This window comes from Trichechus manatus, unplaced genomic scaffold (genome assembly GCF_000243295.1).
Source record: "Trichechus manatus latirostris isolate Lorelei unplaced genomic scaffold, TriManLat1.0 scaffold00094, whole genome shotgun sequence".
NCBI lineage: Eukaryota > Metazoa > Chordata > Mammalia > Sirenia > Trichechidae > Trichechus > Trichechus manatus.
The window spans coordinates 3,061,969-3,084,869 of record NW_004444030.1 but is presented as its reverse complement, the minus strand read 5'-3'; the positions used below and the strand labels follow the sequence as shown (position 1 = coordinate 3,084,869).

At 37.9% G+C, this 22,901-nt stretch overlaps 1 protein-coding gene across 6 annotated transcripts in view; it reads left to right on the top strand.

Moving 5' to 3' along the window:
- The window catches only part of CWF19L2 (CWF19 like cell cycle control factor 2), a 163,445-nt gene that overhangs the window by 18,686 nt on the left and 121,858 nt on the right, over nucleotides 1-22,901 (top strand). For all 6 annotated transcript variants that reach the window (XM_004382469.2, XM_023736940.1, XM_023736941.1 and 3 more), the window contains 3 exons: nucleotides 10,051-10,164; nucleotides 11,141-11,260; nucleotides 16,544-16,637. In XM_004382469.2, the coding sequence (XP_004382526.1) occupies nucleotides 10,051-10,164; nucleotides 11,141-11,260; nucleotides 16,544-16,637 (328 nt within the window). The remainder of the gene's footprint in view (nucleotides 1-10,050; nucleotides 10,165-11,140; nucleotides 11,261-16,543; nucleotides 16,638-22,901) is intronic.

The following is a 22,901-nucleotide window of genomic DNA, read 5'->3' as shown; positions in this document are numbered from 1 at the left end:
CCCTTCTATGACATTATGCATTTCTGAAATCTTGTTGTTTATCTTTTGGATTTCTAATTGTTGTCTTTGTATAATTTCTAGTTGTGAATTTATTTTGCCATTTTGTTCCTGCATCATCTTCCTGAATTCTTCCAATTTTTGTCCTATGAATTTGTCTATTTTTTCCTCATGTTTGTCAGCTTTTTGCCTTAGCTCTTGGAGAATTGTGAGTATTAGAGATTTGAATTCCCTATCAGGTAGTTCTAGTGCATTTTCTTCCACTGGAAAGTCATCTGGTGTTTTATTTTGGACGCTTACTGGAACCATCCTGTCCTGTTTTGGTAAATGTTTTGATATTGTCTTCTGTCTTCGGGGCATTCAGTAGTTATTTTTCTCATTTATATATTGTAGATTTGTTTGTTTCGTCCCTTTTTTTTTTTTTTAAATTTGACTGTGTCTGAGCAGGTGGACTGTGTGTTATTTGTTGTTTGCTCTTCTGTGGGCACAATACCTTTTGCCTCCTCCAATTGGCAGAGTCAGTCACTCATATGGTATGGCAGGGCAGGTCTAACTGAAGAGGAGTCACTGGGACGGGTTGCTTGTGGCACTTACTACAGCCACCAGGGCGGGTCGGTAATCACTGCAGGGCAGGTGCCAGTAGGCCGTGCCTGTGCTGCTTGGTGGTGTGATGCCAAGTGCACGGTGCAGGTAGGCAGGTTGTAGGGGGGAGATTGTTATGTGTGGAGCTAAGATGAATATGGGAGAGAGGAGACAGGAACAGGAGCCAGAAACATACAAACAAACAAAAAAGAATGCTAGGGGAGCTTGCCGTTGGAGTGGAGAGACGAGAGACTATGAAATGGAGAGAAACAGAAAGGGGAAGAGGAAGAAAAGAAAAGAATGATTAAATAAAAATCGGAAAGGTTAAAGAACTGGAAAGTTCCCAGGTATCTCACCGGTGCAGGTATGAGGTCTGGGGAAGTCGCTCTCAGGTGTTGCAATACAGCTTGGATAGAAGGTGTAGAGGTATAGAACGCCAGGTATTCTGGGAACAGAAAGAGAAGGAAGATATAGAGAGACGAGAAACTGAGTAATGAAGAAAGACAAAAAGGGAAAACGAGGGAAAAGAAAACAAGCTAAAAAAAAAAAAAGATCAAGAAAAGCCCCCCCCAAAAACAGAAAAAAGAAAGAAAGAAATAAAACCAATGAAGAGAGAAATGCTCTTCGGGATTCCTCTGTAAGTCTGTGCCAGCCGAGGGGGTAGTCTCCTTGCCATGCAGCACCGCCTGGCCAGAAAGGGCTCCCAACTCAAGAAAAGGAAAAGAAAAGAAACAAACAATTCAAAACAAACGAACAAAATCCCCGGGTATCCTTTGATTTTTAACCTATTTATGTCTTTGTGTCTAAGGTGTCTCTTGTAGAAAGCATATTGATGGGTCATGTTTTTTTTTTTATCCTCTCTGTCTCTTGACTGGTGTCTTTAAACCATTTACATTCAATGTGATTATCGATAGGAATGAATTTATTGTTGCCATTTTGTTAAGCTTCTTATGGTAAACAGTTTGTTTCATTTAATTATCTGTGTTGAGTTCTTTTAGTTTATGAATTTTCTTGTTGTTTCCATTGTTTTTGTTGAGTTTATGTTTGCTGAGTCTTTTTTATTTTTTTCTTCTTTTTGGTGAGTAGAGTTACTAGTTTTCTTTGTGGTTACTCTGGAATTTACGTTTCTCTTCCTCAGTGTAAAACAGTCTGTTATATATTGGTATCACCTTGACTTCCTCTCCATATGGAAATTCTGTAATTACACGCTTTATTCCTCTTTTTTTGTTTTGAGGTTGTTATCATTTACAGATTGACATCTCTGGTTCCCTTTTTTCAATTTTGCAGCTTTATTTTACGTTTGAAAATTCTTTGTCTGGGTTGGTATTTGAGTGATGTTGTTGTGTGTCTTAATTTCAGGTCGTTGTTTGATGTCGTTGGTTCTCTGTCCGAAAGACTGCATTTGATTTTTCTTGTTAGGTTGGTCTGGTTTATACAAATTCCCTTAATTTTTTTTATGTGGGAATGTCCTAGTTTTGCCTTTGTATTTGAAAGACAATTTTCTGGATATACGATTGGTGGTTGGCAATTCTTTTCTTTCAGGATTTTATATATGTCATTCCACTGCCTTCTTGCCTGTATCGTTTCTGCCAAGAAGTCAGCGCTTAGTCTTATTGGTGCCCTTTTGTAGGTGCTATTTTGTTTTCACAAGCTGCTCTCAGAGTTCTTTGTTTTTGGTTTTGGTAAGTTTGATTATGATATGTCTTGGTGACTTTCTTTTCAAGTCTATTCTGTATGGGGTTCATTGAGCTTCTTGGAGTGGAATCTTGTCTTTCATGATATTAGGGAAGTTTTCTGTCAATAAATCTTCAGAAATTCTCTGTGATCTTTTTCCTTCCTTCTTCTGGAATTCCAGTTATGCGTAAATTCTTCCTCTTGATAGTGTCCCACATAACTGTTAGGCTTTCTTTATTTTTCTTCATTCTTTTTTCTGATAGTTCTTCAAACAGGTTATTGGCAAGTGATTTGTTTTCTATTTTGCTGATTCTTTCTTTTCTTGCTTCAGTTCTCCTTTGTCCTTCCATTGAGTTATCTTTTTCTGGTATTTTACTGTTAATCTTCTGGATTTCCAGTTGTTGTTTTTGTATGGTTTCTAATTGTTTATTTTGTCATTTTGTGTTTGTATTGTTTTCTTAAACTCTTCCAGAGTTTTGTCAGTTTTCCTTCATTTTGTGTGTATTTTCGTCAACCTCTTTGAGGATCCTGTATATAGGTCTTTTGAATTCCTTATCAAAAAGTTCTATTACCGTTCCTTCCCCGGGAAGGTTTTTATCCCCTTTATTTTAGTCATTTGAACCATCTTATCCTGTTTCTTCATGTGATATGTTATTGTCCATTGTCTCTGAGGCATTAAAAAAACCAAACCTGTTGCCGTTGAGTTGATAAGGTGTTGTTTTATTTGTTTATGGATTGTATGTTTGTTTCATTCTGATTTTTTGTTTTGTTTTGATGTTATCAGGGTGGGCAGGTCAAGCATGCTTCACTGATCACTCATTTGCTGGCACATGAGCGCTCACCACCTGCCTCCAGGGAGGTGGGGCTGTGGCAGGGAGGGCGAGCCTGCTTCTCTGTCCACTGGATGCATGAGATGGCTGAAGGTGGCCTGGGTGGGTGCTGGCCCCTGCCTGTTGTTGGTCCAGCAGCGTGGGAGTGCTCACAGCCACTCGCCAGGTGGGCGGGGCTGCAGCCAAGGGGTGTGGTGGGTGACTGGGGCACCGGAGCACTTTCTTGCCACTTGTAGGGTGGGCGGGGTGGCAGGTGAAAGGGCAGGATTGGGCGGCTGGAGGTGCTGGAGCACTCCCACGCCACTTGGAGGGGCAAGCTGACAGGCAAGGGGCACGGTTGGGCGACCGGGGAGCCAGAATGCTGCTGCTCGGCAGGTGGACAGGGGCGTGGATGGCAGACAGGGCTGGGTGGGAGGGAAAAGGGGGGGCTCCACCTGTGGTCCCTGGTGGCCGTGGCTGTGGGGATGAGGTGTTCATGCCTGTCCTCAGCAGGAGGGTGGGGGGAGTGGGAGCATGCTCCTCTGGTTGCCGGGGGAGGGTGCTTGGACACTTCCAGTTTGCTGCAGCCAGCAATCAGGACCTGGCCGTGATCAAGTGTCGGGGGCAGGGGCTGTCCGTAGTCCAGTCTGGTAGGGGAGCTCCTGTTGATACTTCGTGGATCTACTACTCCATGTGCACCACCCAACCAGTTTTCAGGGACCACTGCTGGTGAGTAGCCCTGTCTCTGAGTCCTGCTTCCTCCCTGGTCTGTGGATGCTGGGATTCCTGGAGCTCTTACCTGCCTTCCTTTGCTTTCTCTCCTCAGATCCAGTTCATGCCCTAATCACCTTGCTTCATTCCACATATGTTAATACAGTTTCTCTGTCTCCTGTTGGGAATTCTGTGCAGTTGCCTCTCTGTGCTCCTTAACCAGGATCACTGCTGGCTTTGTCTCAAGATGGCCACACAGCACTGGGTTGGCTGGCAGGATACCTCTGCTCTGTATCTCTCCTCATACACTGTTTTGATCAGTTTCTTCTTCCAGTTGGTGTTCGATCTAATTCCTTATCTTTTCATTTGATGCTCAGGGTTCCAGGATTGTCCTGTGTATCTGTTTCACCTGGTTTCTTGGGTCTTTGCCATAGAGGGACAGCGAGGTGTGTCAGACTAAGCTGCCGTCTTAGCTCTGAATCCCAAAAAGTCCAGTGAGTTTTAATTATTAAAGTTACATTGTGAGTGCTGGATTTTTTTTTTTTTTTTTTAACTTCACTTAAAGGATGTTGAGTTTTCTTTTGGCAGGGAGCTAATCACTTGTGGATTAGTTTAATCCTTTTCAAAGCTTGTGTTGAAGTTTTATTGGTGTTTGTGTAGGGTAGCCTTTACTCTAGGGCTGGCTTAGCCTTATAACTAAGGCACAACCTTTGTGGTTTCTCTGCCGATTGCCCTGGTAGTTCAATGAGATTTCTCCATTCTGATTGGTAGGAGCTAGAACTTCTTCTAGCCCTGTGTGAGCTCTAAGGGTTGTTCTGCATATAGCTCTCCAGTAATTGTTCCTTCCCTGTTAGTTATTCTTTCCATAGCCTTGTAGAATCTCATCCTAAGCGTATTTAGCTTGGTATTCAGCTAAAGGCTCCAGGGGCCCCTGCTGTAGATTTGTGGAACTCTTTCCGTGTATAGCGTCCTTCTCACTGATCCTTGTCTCAGCCTTTGTAAGGGTCTATCTCTGTCTCATCAACACTGTGAGACTGTCGTGTCGTTGCTTGTGTTACCCCTCCCAGTGCTTTGGTCTACTAAGTGCCTCCAGTCATAAAGCTGTGGGGATTGTAGGGTTCACCTAATTTAATTTCTTTTTCTCAGGAACCACAGTCCTGCAGTGCTGATATTCAGTGTCCATAACCAGTTGTTTCATATATTTTCTTTAGTTTTCTAGTTGTTTATGGTGGGAGACTGTGTTACGCCATTTATTTTGTCATGGCCAGAAACAGAAATACTCGAATTCGCTTGTTTTTTTTTTTTTTTTTAATAGTAGCACTTTTCTGTCTTAGCACCTTCTAGACTTTGCTAGGTAGGGGTGGAGGTGTGGTTAATCATGAAGGCTGCATGTGAGAAGGAGAGTCCTGGAAGCTAGGTGGAGTCAGGAGACACATTAATCTTGACGGTTTGTAAGTTCTTCAGTGTAAAATAGAGGACTGAAACTATAATCAGCAAGATAACTGGGGTCATAGCATGGGGAAGGAGGAATGTCTGTTGTGCTTAATTGGTGAGGTGAGTGCATACTGGTGAAAATGAGCAATAAAATCAGTAGAAAGGGAATGGGAGGAAAGAGGGTTATATAGAATGGCCTAGGCATCATTGTTCTGTAAATTTTAGTAAACCGACAATAGTAACAGTATCACAGATGGTGCTTTCATTTAGTGCCTGGCATTTATTGCTTGAATATAGCCTGCTGCTTGAAGTCTCTAACTAGACCTATTGTAAGGTTAGAAATAGGGGATTCAGTTAATTTCATCACACATTTATTGAATGCTTACTTTTTGCCAGGCACTGTTTTAGGCATGGGGAATATAAAAATATAAAAACTTAAAAAAAAAAAAAAAACTTTTAGGAACTCTTTGTCTAATTGGATAAATAGGTACATAATTTCAATATATAATCTCAAGATGCCATGCCAGGACAGGGTATTGGTGAGGTGAGGGAGGATTCCATCTACAGACTTATTGAGAAAATGATGCTTGTGTTGAGACTTGAAGGATGAGTAAGAATTAGGTGGGCAAAGAAAAGTGGGCTTGGCATTCCATGTACAAAGAATTGCAAGAGCAAAGAGTCATGGAAAAATGAGATAGCATGATGTATGAGAGAGATGTGTGTATGTAAAATATAATGATAAGCAGTTTGGATAACACTAGATCACGAAATGGGAGTGAATGGAGATGAAACTGTTAAGGTTTGGTAGGACCTGGTAAACCAAGAGCTTTGACTTCGTTCAGTAGAGATTGTATCATCTAATTAGGTTCAACTGCATTTATCAGAAAATGTCAAAGTAGCCATTAGTTAAACAAGATAGAAGTTTATTTTTCTCTCGTATAAAGGAGATCAGATGGGTACTCTAGGGCTAGTGTGGTTGTCTGGGACCAAGGTTTCTACTGTCTTGCTCCTCTGTCATTTTTACAACATTGCCTCTTAAGTCCAGATAGTAGGAAAGAGAGGATGTCCTCTCTTATTGACTTCCAGAAAGTCCTATGTAACACTTTCATTTACATTTCCCAGGACAGTTCATCATAAGGCTTTACTTTCTAGCCAGGGAGGGACGTTGCTTTCCCAAATACAGTTCGGTTTATTGGTAGGAAAGAAGAGGAGCATGGTTCTTGGGCAGCTAACAGTCTTTGTGACAGTGACAGGGAACCATATAATCATTTTAGTAAGAGGAGTACTGTGGTCAGATATGCCCTTTATATTATTCTAAATGTATTTGGGGTGAGGCTTGGAGAAAGAAGAGAAGATTGGAGTGTAGGAGACTAATTTGGCTATTCCAGTTGTCTAGGCGGGAGGTAAAAAGATGTGATCTTGGGCTGCTGGTTTTAGGATGGAGAGGAGGGGATAAGTATTAGTTGGGACTCTTGGTTGCAGGTAACAGAAACTGAACTTAAATTGGCTTATGCAAAAAAGAGGTGGGTTTACTATAAGCTTACAAAAGTTTCCTAGGACAGTAAGTGTCATAGAAGTCAGGAAAGTGAGTGTTCAACAGAGTTATATTCAGTAGAGAGGTCTAGTGAGATTAAAGACTGAAAAATCATTGTTGAATTTGGCAGTTTGACCTTTAAAGGAGTTTCAGTAGATTAATGGGAACAGGAGCCATATTGTAGAGTTTTGAGAGATGTATGAAAGTGAGGGTGTGAAGGCAATGGATCTAGACTACTCCCAAGACGTTTGGTTTCAAATGGAAGATGGAAGATAAATTGTTGTTAGAGGAAGACACAAAATCAAGAAAGGTCCCCGTTACTATCAAATCCAAAAAAAAAAAAAAAGAATGGGGAATACTTGAGCATATTTCTAGGCCAATAGAAGCTATGGTTTTGAAGCTATAAGAGAAAGAGATAATTGGTGGAGCAACAAGAATCATAAGGATCAAGATCATTGGAGGAAGATCTGTCTTGAATAGGAAGAGTTAACAGGAGATAAGAATAGGCACAGATATAAATAAGTTTATAGGAGGTTAGATAGGAAGCTAAATTGGCCTTATTTTTCTTGATGAGGTAAGAGGAGAGATAATTTTCTGAGAGTAAGGGGAGTAGGAATTTGTAAAAACTTTGAGGAGGATGTTAAAGAAGATATTGATCACTTAGTGTCTGCCAAGGTACTAGGATGGGTACTGGGGGATACAAAGTAGGCAAAAGCAGATGTGGCTCCTGACTAATGGAATTTGCTGCTAGTGGGAGAGTAAGACATTAATCAGATAGTCACAAATAAATGTAAAACTGATAAATAATTCAAAGGAAGAGAGTTAGTGAAGGGAATGGTGGAAAGAACTGACCAAGGACCAGCAAGAGGAATTCTAGTTGGGGCTGAGTGTTTAGCTTAACGGAAATTGTAGATGGTGACGTTTGGATTTATTAGGTTTGGAAACTGGTTACAGCTGTTGCTCTAGTTAGTGAATTTTAACTGGTTGGTCAATATCTGGTAGGATAGAGAAAATCTGTAATTTTAGAAGAAGGTCTAAGACAGAAACCTGAGAAACACTTTTTTTTTTTTTTTTTTGGTAGTTTGATCTTAGCAAACAAGCACTCCACCAAAGAAAAGTGCTAATTTTTTAGATTATAAACTTCCTTTTTAGTGAATATGACCAAACAGTAGGAACTTGTTGTTGTTGTTAGGTGCCATCAAGTTGGCTGCTACTCATAGCAGCCCTACGTACAATAGAACGAAATACTGCCTGGTGCTGTGCCATCCTCACAATCAATGCTACGCTTAATCCCATTGTTGCTGCCACTGTGTCAGTCCATCTCATCGCTTCTCTTGCTCTGAGCCTCTGCTTTATCAAGCATGTTAACCTTCTCCAGGGACTGGTCCTTCCTGATAGCATGTCCAAAGAAAGCAAGACGAAGTTTCGTCATCCTTCCTTCTAAGGAGCATTCAGGCTGTACTTCTTCCAAGACAGATTTGTTTGTTCTTCTGGCAGTCCACAGTATATTCAGTGATTTTGCCATTGCCATAATTCAGAGGCATCGATTCTTCTTTGGTCTTCCTTATGCATTGTCCAGCTTTCACATCCATATGAGGCAATTGAAAATACCATGGCTTGGGTTGGGCGCACCCTTGTCCTCACAGTGATTTCTTGCCTTTTTAACTCTTTAAGAAGGTCTTTTCAGCAGATTTGCCCCATGCAATGCATCTTTTGATTTCTTGACTGCTGCTTCCACGGGCATTGATTGTAGATACAAGTAAAATGAAATCCTTGACAATGTCAGTCTTTTCTCCATTTATCATGATGTTGCTTATTGGTCCAATTGTGAGGATTTTTGTTTTCTTTATGTTGAGGTGTAATCCGTACTGAAGGCTATAGTCTTTGATCTTTACCAATAAGTGCTTGAATTCCTTTTCACTTTCAGCAAGTAAGGTTGTGTCATCTGCATACTGCAGGTTGTTAATGAGTCTTCCTCCAGTCCTGATACCGCGTTTTTCTTCACGCAGTCCAGCTTCTCATATTATTTGGTCAGAATGCAGATTGAATAAGTACACTGAAAGGATACAGCCCTGATGCACACCTTTCCTGATTTTAAGCCCCACAGTATCCCCTTGTTCTGTTCGAACAACTGCCTCTAGGTCTGTGTACAAATTCCTCATGAGCACAATTAAGTGTTCTGGAATTCTCATTCTTCACAATGTTATCCATAATCTGTTACAATCCACACGGTCGAATTAAGTAGGAACTTAGTCTCTCTCAATTGCTGTGATAGTATAAACATGAGTAGACCAGCAATACATTTATAGTGATTATTTTTTAAAAATTGTAACTATAAATATAAATAACTTGTTCTCAGGTTTCTATAAATCCACATCAAGGCTATTTATTCCATGTGGTTAATACCTTTCAATAGACATATTTGTGTTCTCTAGTCAAAGAAAAGCTTTAGGTAATTTTCAAGAACTCGGTGGAATGGAAGAATACTGGCCTCATTCAGGAAACTCACGTTCTGATGTGAACCCTGCTGTTCACTACTTTTTCCTCCCTTGGCTTCAAAGTTTCTCAACTGTATGCTAACAAGTTGTTTTCTATGCTTAAGTTCTACAGCTCCAAAACAATAGATTTTAGAGCCAGATCTAAATTTGTGTCCTGGTTCTCCCACTTGGATACCATGTAACCTTGGGCAAATTACTTAACTTCGGGGCACTTTCCTTATATGTAAAACCAAAATAAAACTTTACAAGGTTGTTTTTAAGGAGTCAGTGTGATAGTATATGTGAAAGTGTATAGAAGAGTTGATTGATATATTTGTTGAAAGCGAAGGCAAAACCTGGCATAAGGCTGAACATATAGGGGATATTGACTAAACACTTCTTGAATGATTTAATAATCTTGCATTTAAACACAGAAAGTGCCTTGTCACTTGAGATCTGTGTATTTTTAGATCCAAAGAAGTTTCAGAATTTGAAACTTGAGGGGAAACAATAAATTCATTTACTTAGATGTGTTTTTCCTGTTCTGCTTGAGCAGAGATGTGTTGGAAGCTCTAATTTTTGTTGTTTCGCTTTCCCTTGGTTTGATAATAAACTACTAAGAAAACAGAACTAATTTGGTTGGTGTTTTGTGGGCTTAACTCAAAGGATGTCCTTTAGATTTTCAATATCATTTTTTTAAAGGGGAAATAGAGTGTAAGAATTTTCTCTAGGAAATTTTACAGCTGAATTTCTGTCATTGAACAATAGCGCAGAATTTTTATATCAAAGTATGTAAATTTAAGAATTTCACTTGTATGCTAAATATTCCTAGAGTTCTGAAGATGAATGGGTTGAAGCTGTTCCATCTCAGACTCCGAGCAAAGAAAAGGCTTGGAAAGTGAAAGATGAAAAGTCAAGAAAAGAAGAAGACAGTGAGGTTATTCAGGTAGGCCACCTAATTCTAAACAAAGAAGTGTTAACTTTAAGGAGTAGATGAATGTTAAAATGAAAGATGATTATAATTTCTTCAGGAGAAAAGCTAGCTTGAAAATAATGCACTTTTTTGAGTAATTTGTGGCAATAATGCCGTTTGCTGAGCCTTTAAATGCTGCTTCTCTTCCTGCTGTGACAGAGTGAGTGCTCATCTCTATTCTGTTCCATTTGAGGGTTTTCTGCCTCTGGTGTTGATAGAGAAGTGGCACTTTCCCTTATGTACTGTACTTTGTACTGTTACCACTGTCTGACCTTCCTATAGTCAGTAGAGTTCAATCACAGTTTTTTTTTTCCTTTACCGCATGCCATAATTTTCTTAGCAACTCTTTCAGTTAAATAGTTCACATATTCGAGGTTATCGTTTGTATGTCCAGGGAAGAATGTAACTTATCTACTGTTAGTCACAGATGAAGGAAGAAGGTGAACAAGGACTAATGTTTGAGTGCTTGTGTAGTGCCAGGTACTGTGCCTTATATCTGATATCTTATTTATTCCTTACAACAGTTCTGAAAAAAAGATAAGATTTTTTTTTTTTAAATTAATGGACTTTAATTTTTAGAGTGTGTTTAGATTTTTAGAAAAACTGAGCAGAAAGTATAGTGAGTTCCCATATACCCCCTACTTTCACCTATTATTAACATCTTGAATTAGTGTGGTACATATGTTACAATTGATGAACCAATATTGATACGTCATTATTAACTAAAATCCATGGCTCACATTAGGGTTCACTCTTTGTACCCTTCTGTGCTATTGACAAAAAGGTAGGATTTTTATCCCATTTTATGGAGGAGGAGACTGAGGCTTAGAGAGATTAAGAAACTTGCTTAAAGTTATATAGCCACGTAGGTTTTGTATCCAGGTTTATTAAGTGTTTATTGTTAAGTTCTAATCAATTTAGATTGAAATGACTTCCTTTTTTTTAACAGAGGGATGAGTGGATGACTGTTGACTTTATGTCTGTTAAAACTGTATCATTATCATCACTCAAAGCTGAAAAAGAAACTATAAGGAAAATAGAGCAGGAGAAAGCCCAAGCAGTTGAGCAGGTAAGAGAATGTTTAAAATGCTTTAACTTTGTAATTTTCTCTTAAAGAAGCTGGTAAGAACATTTAGACAATCCTAGTTTTATTTGTAAAACGTTTTTTATTTGTGTTAATAAAATTAATGAGAACAACTATGAAATTTAAGTTCTTTTAAAATAAGTTTCCTGTGGTAAGTCAGTTTAAAAGTATACCAAGATTTATAAATCTAGAATATTTTAATCTAGGGTGATTGAATGAATATTGAGTTTAAGTAAAAACCATTGAATTAGAAGTGAATCCTCTCAACTTCTATTTCTGTTAACATGATGAATTACATACCCTGAAAAAATGATTCCATTTCAGGACATCTGAAAGTTCTGGATAAAGTATAAAATAAACCTTGTGGTTGTTAGGTGCCGTCGAGTTGATTTCAACTCATAGCAGCCCCATGTGATAGAGTAGCACTAGCCCATAGTAGTTTTCTAGGTTATAATCTTTACGGGAGTGGATCCACCAGCTTTTTCTCCCATGGAGCTGCTGAGGGGTTTGAACCATCAACCTTTTGATTAGCAGCCGAGTGCTTAACTGTTGCACCACCAGGGCTTCTTAAAGTATATCTACTTGTTTTATATTTTATTACTGTCACTGTGCTGGCAAGAAAAAAAATGGGAAATTTTTAGAGAGCCAAAAATGAGGGAAAAACATGAATCCTAGTAAGTTATAAGGAAGCATAGAAACTGATGGCTTTCTGGGACAGCACCCAGTCCTAGTAATCTAGAACTTCAATTTTTATTTTTTTATTGTGCTTTAGAAGAATGTTTTCAGAACAAATTAGTTTCTCAGTAAACAAAACCCATATTGTTTTGTGATATTGCTTGCCAGTCCGGCGACATGTCAACCCTCCCCCTTCTCGACCTTGAGTTCCCCATTTTCGTTCATCCAGCTTTCCTCTTCTCTCTTGCCTTCTTGTCTTTGCCCTGTACTGGTGTGTAGAACTTCAGTTTTAATAAATGCTTGAGGATAGGAGATAAGTTCAAGAGCTTGCGTGAGATGGGTAAGTTTGATTGTTGAACATCTATAAATCTGGGACCCTGGAGGGGTGTATCCTCAATGAAAAGAAGAAGTTGGAAAAAACCCAGTTGAAAGGCAAGAAAACTTGCCTGTCTTATCAGGCATCTTATATGGTGTAGGGGGCGGGATATCTTCCCAGGGAATATGTAACCAGGCTGGCCCTGTTGTGGCTTATAGCTTGGATTCATAGAGGTTTATGGTTTGAATTTATGCTACTTGTGTGGTTTGAAAATCTTCAAGGTGAGAATTTATTTTAAAGTATTCCTGAGTTAAGGAGCTCTGGTGGCACAATGATTAAGCACTCAACTGCTAACCAAAAGGTTGGCAGTTCAAACTCACCAGCCGCTCTGTAGGAGAAAAGACCTGGTGATCTACTCCCATAAAGATTACAGCCTAGGAAACCCTACGGGGCAATTCTGCTCTGTCATGTAGGTTCTCTGTGAATCAGAATCGACTTGACGGCATACAGCAACAACATTCCTCAATTGGTAGTGCCTTGAAGTGCTTGGTAGAAGTAACCACCAGTCCTTTTTTGAGGATCGTACTGTCAGCCTCAAATTGTTTCCCAGAAATAAAGTTCTAGGGAATATGAAGTCACAATCTAAAAGTCATTAAAATACATGAAAGTAGAAGGATAGCCCATGAATGAGAGTCATGTGAAATAATAAGCAGCATCAGACCTACAAAACCTGTATCTGCTGGAATATTTAATAGCTTTATAAAGTAACAGTAAGTATAGAAAAAATAAGTAAGGGATAAAAGCTTATTAAGAAGGCAAATTTGAAAAACAGCCAACTAGAACTTTTAGAAATGAAAAATATAACAAAATTAGAAACTCGGTAGATGAGTTAAACAGCAGATTGAACATAGCTAGAGAGTTAGTGAACAAGAAGATAATCTTTATGAATTTACCCTGATGCAGCATAAACCAAAAAAAAAAAAAAAAAAAACTTGTTGCCACTGTGTTGATTCCAACTCATAGTGACCCTATAGGACAGAGTAGAACTGCCCCATAGGCCTTCCAAGGAGCAGCTGGTGGATTTGAGCTGCCGACCTTTTGGTTAGCAGCCATTACTCTTAACCACTGCACCACCAGGCCTCTGAATGCAGCATAAAGGGACAAATAAATGGAAAATATAAAAGAGTGATCATAAGACTCCCAGAGCCAGTGTTGTTATCCATTGTGTGTGTGTGTATGTGTGTGTTTACCCAGTCTGATTTTAATGCTGAAAATGTAAGTGTGGTAAATTGTATTGACTTATAATTAAGCAACTATTCATATGGAACATTGGAGGCCAGGGCTTAAGTTCTGTAAAATACCTGTGTCTCTGAGTTAGACCTGAAGGAGTTGAAATTCATTGTATTAACAGGGGAGAGGAAAAGTACACCTAGCAACAGGGGAATAGCTAGTGGATAGTGGATCAAAAAAAGAGAAACTGTGTGAAGTCTGGGAGTTGATTTTTACTCAGTGCCATCATATGCTTATTTCTGAGGTCATGCTCTACTCTTTGTGGGTGTTGAAGGTCTGGCGTGCTAGGGTAACCGTGGATTGTGGTTTTATGTTTTGTTCATATTCTGACCTCTTCTCCATATCAAATGGCAGAACATTTGACCCCTGGACTGAAAAGAAGGGTGCTATATTTATTATTCTCCTTTAGAGACCCCATAAGCTGCTAATTATCTTTAATAGATTGAACTAGTGATCAGTTTTCTTAGAAATACCATTATATAATACTACGTTCACTTTTCCTAAGAAACTGTAATAATTTTGTCTTGTATATCTTACCAACTTTCCAGTTTTGAATTCTAGGCTTTCTAATCAGTATCATTTTTTAAATCTTTGTTTATAAAATCTTACATAAACTCTGATTGAATTAAGTTGGCATGTATTGATCTTATGCTCATTTACTTACACAATTTTTGAATCTTTTGCATTTGTATTATCTTTCTCATTCTTACTGCTACTGCTGTAGTTACACCACTTATTAGCTGTGTGTCCTTGGGAAAGTTACTTAACCTCTCTGTGCCGTGTTTAGCTGATCCGTACACTGGAGCTAAGTTCATATGTGTAATGAACTGAGGACAGCATCTAGGAATAAGAGACATTTATGGTTAGACACATGGTTCAGGCCCTTATTTATTCTTGCCTGGGCAATTACAATACCATCTTAGTTTGTTTTTCAGCATCCCACAGCTGGTGTCGGATTAATTTTTTCAAAGTACATCTTTGATCATGGTGTTATTCTGATTAGAAGCCTTCAATGATTCAAGTATACTCCTTCCTGGTAGAGGAAGCTCCACTAGTGATATTTCATGCCACCTTCTTTTCTCATTCTGTCCCTGAGGATATAGAGTAAATTTTCTGTTGATAAAGTTGTGAAGAATAAACTGAATGGGCACGCTTGGCCTAGCCCAGCCTTTCTTGCTTTTTGGAACAGGTGGTTGTAGAGATCCGGTAGGGAATGGGGTAGTAGTGGGTGTTGGCACAGTGCTTTCTTCAAGTGGGAAAGTCTGCTCATTGTGGGGGTCAGTTAATGGCTCATTTGGCTCTCACTGAAAGCTTCTCTTCCAATTTAGTTCTTTGTCTTCTGTCTCCTATGTTTTTGTTTTATTTCTCAACTTGTTCAGGACCTGGACTGAAAAGAAGGGTGCTATATTTATTATTCTCCTTTAGAGACCCCAACAGCTGCCTCCAAAATAGAGTCCAAACCGATTAGATATGTGTTTAAGGCAAATTTCTTTCTCTTAGACCATTTGTATCACCCAAACTAGTTTAGTCACTTTCCCTAATATTTCTTTGTGAACTCCTGCCTGTGAAATTTTTTTTCCATCTTTTTCTTTCTGACTGAATTCCCTTCATCTCCATATGTCTGCGTCCTGTTTCTCCTTCAAGGTCTATTTCGTATATACTCTGAAACTCTTCCTATTTCCTTTGACTGAAATAAATTTCATTGTCCTTTATGTTCCATATAACTTTATTTGTTCCGTTACTATAGTAGTTGTAGTTTTCTGTAAACTACTATATTAGTCTTATCTCCTTTATAAGATTATAAACTTTCTGAGATACTATGTTTTGTTCATGTTTTTATCTTCCTTAGCAGCTGGTATAGAACTCTGCACATAGCAGGTGCTTTTTGACTTTGTATATTTGAAATTGCAGAATTATTATTTGTTTCCCCATTAACCCCAGTTTAGCATAGTGCTCTGTAAATCCTTCGATTTAGTTCTGAAGTTTGATAACCTGTAATAATTTGTGATTTTGCTTAGGTAAGAATTCGGATTGTTGTGTAAAGGAGTAAATCATTTAGATTAGTGAGATTAGGCAGTTTTCAAATATCTGCACGTCAGTATAGGTGTGGTGTTCTTTGTACATCATTGTATTCTTAAGAAATGATAAACATTTGGTTTCTTTTTGAGAAAAAATTAGCCCTTCCCTTAAAACCAAATGTTAATTCTTGTAATAGCAGTGAGGATAAAATGAAAGTAATCAGAAGTCTAAAATGATGACCCTTAGCTGAAGCTTTGTTATGAAGCATGTTGATTTTCTGCCTCTTCTTGATATTAGAGATAACATTACTTTGGTCTTCTAGGCTAGTGTTTTTCAAAGTATGAGTTATAAAATTAATTCGTTGCAATCAGTATTTAAAAAATATAAAATGCAGTGTGTATTACATGTAATAAAGATACATTCTGTGTCCTAAAACTTTGTTTTGGTTAACATTTTCTCTCTTTCTCACTGTGAGTCATGGTCAATAAAAAATTTGAAAGCCAGCATTCGAGGCTGTGTCTGTGTCCTCTTGCCTCCATAGGGCATGCATTGTGCTATTAGCTGTCAACCCTTAGTGCTTATCTAAAGTCCTTCACTGTGAGTGGGTTTTGAAATCTGTGTGCAGCTTTAACACTCTTGTCTCCCATCTTCAAAGCACTTATTAGTTAGTTATTGTCTGTATTCCTCACCTAGATCATAAGCTAGAAGGTTGAGCCAGGTGTATTGACTGTTGTATTGCCTACATCTAGCACAGAGCTGAGGCATGGTAGGCATTCAATAAAAGCATTGAGTGAATGAATTTTGGCATTATTTCTTCCAAGTTATAGAAGAGCCGGAGTCTTAAGGGTGTTTTAAATGATTTGTCCAAGATCACAACTGTTAAGTGGGTCTTGAATTTTTTATTATTTTTAATTTTTTTGTGGTGGGGTTATTTTTAAATTCTGACCTTTGATAATGTTTTCTTATAGTCCAGACTGTTGGAAAGAGAATTGAATCCATACTGGAAGGATGGTGGGACAGGTCTTCCACCAGAAGACTGTAATGTGTCATCAGTTACTAAAGGTATGCCTGTATTTTGGTTGTAGCTACAAAGGCATTTCTTAAAACTTTTTATTCCTAAGAGTATGAGTTTGTTGGTAAATTGGCAGGATGTGTTATGATTTCCAAAATGCATAATAATCCAAATCAGATTATGGGATGTACTAAATTTAAGTTTTATTACTTGTTGTTTAAATATTTCTGCATAATGGTGTAACTTTGGTCAAGTCCTGAATTATCCATATCTGCATATTTGCAGAACAATCATAAATTTATTGATGTATATGATATGAAATTTGTATGGTTTCATACTATGAGCATCTATGGATTATTACAAAAAGTTTAGTTAAAATATGCCAAAGCATTGATAAAATATTTGCAACCTTTTAAGGCTTTATTTAAATTATTGCTACTTGGAAACATTCTTTTAATTATGATATATTTGGGAGCAAAATATGATTCTTGGAGGATATAAAAATGAATTTGGTTTGTTACATTCTGTAACAAAATGTAAAAAGTATTAAGTTTCTGAAATTTCATGAAAATAATGTATAATCATTAAAGATGTGTTTTCACATCTTAAGAAATTCCTGCTTTGCCAGCATTAAAATTTGTATTGACCTCAGAAGAACTAGATGGTGCCCAGCTACCACTACCGACCATCTGATTGGGGCACAGTAGATAGACCCTGATAGAATGGGATGAAAATATGGAACAGAACCTCAGATTCCTAAAACACACACACACACACACAACACACACCAGACTTACTGGACCAGTTGAGAGTGGAGGATTCCCTGAGACTTTTGCCCTGAGATGCTCTTTGAACCTTGAACCAAAACTAGCCCCTGAGGTCACCTTTTAGCTAAATAACAGATTGGCTTACAAAATAAGGAATATTACCCTTGAGTACTGTGCTCCTTTAAAAAATCATCTATATGAGGCCAAATGGTTAACAATTACTTTAAAACAAAGAGAATGTAAGGGAGGCAGGGAAACTAGATTAATGGAAACAGAACAACCAGAATGGAAATACTGAAAGTGTTCACACATTGTGAAGAATGTAACCAACGTCACTCAACAATTTGTGTAGAAATTGTTGAATGGGAATCTAAAGTGCTGTGTAAACCTTCACTGAGAACATAATAAAATATTATTAAAAAAAAGAAAACCTGTATTGACCTTAGGGTAATGCTGGTATTTCCCAACAGATGGAAACAAAATATTTGTGTCACCATAAGCATACGCTTTATAACATAATTTAAAAAATTCTTTTATGTCAGTTAAATGTTGCATTGACAACTCAATGAAAAGTTTAATTAAAATATACCTAGTATACAGATAGTATTTTTGTTATCATGTTATCATTTCATCTAAGTGATTAATTGATATGATATTTTCCTGTTTTTTAGGTATAGTTTATTTTTATTTTGGCCATTTGTTAAAATTCCTTTGTATTTTATATAGAGATGTTCCTAGAGCCATCTTACATGTTTCTGTATAATTATTAGCAATTTTCTGGTATAATTAGTAATTGTAACTCTATTGTCTTTTAGGATGGGCAGAAAGGTCTCTGTTGGGACATGACATAATAGTAACTATAGTCATTTACAATATGGTAGCAGCAGTATCAGACCTAGTCTGACTTCAGGGAGAATGAGAATCGACATCAGCCCAAAGCTGATTCCTATGAGGTAGAGGTCAAACATACCTCGATTCCAACCTTTTTACCAATTCTGACATCACCTGTCCTCCCCATGGCACCCTCTACTTCTCTGCTGGGTTTGATAATTTGTTGCAGAACTCACAGACCATACTCAAAGTTATATGGTTTATTAGGGAAGTAACACGGGATCAGGATTAACTTAGAAATAACAGGAACAGGATCAGTGTGAGGAAGCACACAGGCAGGGTCTGGAACGCTTCTCCAAAGTGAAGAGCACATCCCTCCCTTCTTTAATATACAACAGCACTCCCTCCCTTTTTCTATTTCTCTCTTTTCACTAGCACACCTCTTAACCTGAAGGGCTTCAGCTCTTTTGCTCTGTAGGTTAGCAAGCCCACTGTAGCCACCTTGCTCCGTGGGCCAGGAAGGCAACCATGCCATCTTGCACTGGTTTCCTTGTTCTGCTACCGCTGCTTCAGTGTTACAGTTCTCTCTGACTCCTGGGTCTAGGAGGCTCAGTGCAGGGACCTCGGGTCCCAAGGATGTGCTCTGCTCCAGGCTCTTTTTCTTTCTTTTTTTATTGTTGTTTTTTAAGTGAAAGTTTACAATTCAAGTTAGTCTCTCATACAAAAATTTATACATACATTGTTACGTGACCCTAGTTGCTCTCCCTGTACTGTGACAGCACACTCCTCCTCTCCACCCTAGATTTCCCATGTCCATTCAACCAGCTCCTGTCCCTCTCTGCCTTTTCATCTCACTTCCAGACAGGAGCTTCCCATTTAGTCTCGTGTATCTACTGGAGCTAAGAAGCACACTCTTCATGAGTATCATTTTATGTCTCATGGTCCAATCTAATCTTTGAAGAGTTGGCCTCGGGAATGGTTTTAGTTTTGGGCTAACAGAGAGTCTGGGGGCCATGTCTTCCGGGGTCTCTCCAGTCTCAGTCAAACCATTAAGTCTGGTCCTTTTACTAGAATTTGAGTTCTGCAGCCTACTTTTCTCCTGCTCTGTCAGGGACTCTCTGTTATGTTCCCTGTCAGGGTGGTCCTTGGTGGTAGCCGGGCACCATCTAGTTCTTCTGGGGTCAGGCTGATGGAGTCTCTGGTTTATGTGGTCCTTTCTGTCTCTTGGGCTAATACTTTCCTTGTGTCTTTGGTGTTCTTCATTCTCCTTTGCTCCAGGTGGGTTGGAACCAATTGATGAATCTTAGATGGCCGCTTGCTAGCTTTTAAGACCCTGGATGCCACTTACCAAAGTGGGATGCAGAACATTTTCTTAATATACTTAATTATGCCAGTTGACCTAGATGTCCCCTGAAACTATGGTCCCCAGAGCCCCGCCTGTGCTACTGTGTCCCTTGAAGTGTTTGGTTGTATTCAGGAAAATTCTTAGCTTTGGTTTAGTCCAGTTTTGCTGACTTCCCCTGTAGCAGGCTCTTTTTCTTGATAATAGTGAGGTCCCCCCCTGAGCCTCTGTAGGATGGCTGCTTATATAGGCAAGTTGCTCAATCCTGTTGAGCAATGTTACTTACCCTTTTTGCATAATAACTGACCAATCCCCATCTAAGTGGCTCCATCTATTTGCGTAATAACTGACATTTTCTGCTGGCAAGGACTGGCTTCTTCCTTGGGCATAAGTAACAAACTTTTCCAAAGGGCTAGGGCCAGTGTAACAAGGGCAACTGTAACAACTCCTCAGGGTTTAGGGGAAGAATCTCACAAGCTGTCTTCCTCCTCTCCGTTTCACAGAAGCAAGACAAAAGGCCACACAAAGGAACTCATTTCACCAGATAATCAGAGGGGTCTCTTTGAAATACTGTGGTTAAAAACTTAAAAAAAAAATTGGGCAAGCAGTAATTACTTATTAGTGTCATAATTTGGGAAAGTTTCCTGAGCCCAGTTTATTCATCTGTGATATGGGAATAATGAGAATACCTATCTCATATAGTTATTGTGAGGGTTAAATGAGATAATGCTTTTAGCATAGTACCTGAATATAGTAAATAAGTAATGATGATGATGTCAAATACTTGTCCTTATGATTAAATGTTTTGGCAAGTTTTTAATCAATAAGAGTTTTTGTAATTGTTGTTAGTTGCCATCAAGTTGATTCTGACTCATGGCGACCCCATGTGTGCAGAGTAGAACTGCTCCATGGGGTTTTTAAGGCTGTGACCTTTTGTGAGCAGATTGCCAGGGCTGGCTTTTGAGGCGTCTCTGGGTGGGTTCAAACTTTCAACCTTTTGGCTGGTAGTCAAGCACTTAACCGTTTGCACGACCCGGGGACACCTTGTAATTGTTGCAGTGCTGTATTTTCAATAATGAATTCACTACTCTTTTTTTTTTTTTTATCTGAGAGAAAATTAGATGGCACAGTACGTAAACCTTTATCAGAGCTCATACAAAATTTAATCATATTTTAGTAATGGGGGTATTTGTACAGTTTTAGAGTTTACATGCCACTTTTGTATCAGTTTATTTTCATAGCCACCATGTGAGGATAGCAGAGTAGATGTTATTGTTCTAATTTTATAGCTCAGGAAACTAGTTAAGGCTTAAATGACCAGGTAATTCGCCTATAGTCCTGTGAGTAGTACTAGAACCCAAGTCTTCTGATTTCTTGTCAAGGGTTAGTTACTCTAGATTTTTTAGTAGAAGACTATGTATGTATATATATATATGTATGTATGTATGTTTTTTTTTTTTTTTACCACAGTGTTAGTAGAAATTCCTGTTTACAAACTCATTCAGTGTATTTTTGTTCTTCTTATTGATTTTTTATCTTTTTGACTTTGTCCTTTAGAATCTTTGAGTTGGAAGGAATCTCAAAGGTAGTTTAAGTGCCTTCTTTTACAGAGAAGAAACAAAGGTGCAAAGAAGTTAATGTCTTGCTTAAGGTCTTAAAACTAGCTATTTCAGAGTAGCAGAACTGAAATCTATCTCATGATATTTAGTTTATTGTTATTTTTATATTATCCTGTCTTCTGAAAGAAAGAGAAATGTAGACCAGACTCATTTGGCTATATTTGTCTATAACAGTATACCTTTTCATTAAAATGGAACCATACATTTAGTCTCTTAATTTCTAACACACAAAACAGATTTGAGATGCAGGTATATACTAAGTACTGCAAACCAGTGAATTTACTATAATTATTTTCTTATATCTTAACAGCATAGAGGCCTGGGACCATGCCTTATTCATGTTTTTACCTCTTACTTTGTTAAACAAATTTTCATATTCGTAGTAGATAATTCACTAAATATTTGTTGGATTGGATTTTATGATAAATGGTGCTGCAAATTGGTAATTTTTTATTTGCTTTTTAGGTATTAAATGTGGTTGTTTCTCTTATTAAAATAAGATCGTTGATATAATTTATGTGATTTAAAATGATTATTGCCATCTTTAATTATAAGATTAATAAGACTTAAAATAGAATATATAATCACTAAAGGTGACATTATATAAATATATATGAAATTTTATATTTAATATGTGACTGAACTGACTTGAAAATATTTATTCCTGTTAGATTTCCTTGATAAATGTCAACACAGAGGAGTAAAAGCAGTCTTACTTTTCCTCTGAGCTATATAAATATATTGGTGACTATAGCTTGTTGAGGAAATTTTCACTATGCACATCAGCGTTTTATCAATTTCACAGCTAATTCTTTGGAATGAACGGTTTAGTCCTACAGCAGGGACATTAACATAGGTATCAATTGTTATGAGTTTCTTTTACTTGTCACTGTAGATTTAGACTAACTAGAGCAAGATCCAAATAAGGTTTCGAATGAAGGTGAGTCACTGTGTTAACTACAGATCTAGATTTCAAAGTACAAAGTATTTTAGACATGTAAAGAAGGGTCACATTATCTTAACAGTTGCTTAATAGAGAGAAACTTTTGAGATTTGATTGAGAGGAAATGAATTTGAATAAAGTGAATTTGAAGACTGAAAAATCTTCTTTAACCTTTTTTTTTTTAAATTGAAGTCTGACACACAGAGAAGTACACAAGTCATAAGTGTACAAACTGATCATTTTCACAAAGTGAAAACGTTTGTATAATCAGTTGAGAAACAACATTGTCAGTATCCCAGGAGCTCCCTTTACAGCCGCTTCTAGTCACTGCCCTCTTGCCAAAAGCGTAACCATTCTGGTTTCTCGCTTCAAAATTCAGTTTTGCCTGGAATCATATAGTATGTCCTTTTTTGTTTCCATCTTTTGTCCACATTTTGAGATTTCTCCATGTTGTGTGTCAGTTGTAGTTTTTTCATCTTCATTTCGTATAGTAGTCTATTTTAGGAATCTGTTTTAGAAATATATCAAATCTATGTATTCATTCTACTGATGATTGACATTTGGGTTGTTACGAGCTGAGGGTTATTACATATTATCTGCTATGAACATTTTTTATGTCTTTTAGGGTCTCCGTGTGTGCATTTCTATTGGTTTAAGAGCTGGGGAGATATTAAACTTAAAGCAGTCCTGTATTGTCAAGGAAAAGCAGGAGTTTTAAGTAATTGATTAGATGTCCTCTTTATATATATCAAAAATGTGATGTGTGTAAAAGAAAATGTAAGCAGCTTGATAAAGTTTGTTGCCATCATGGG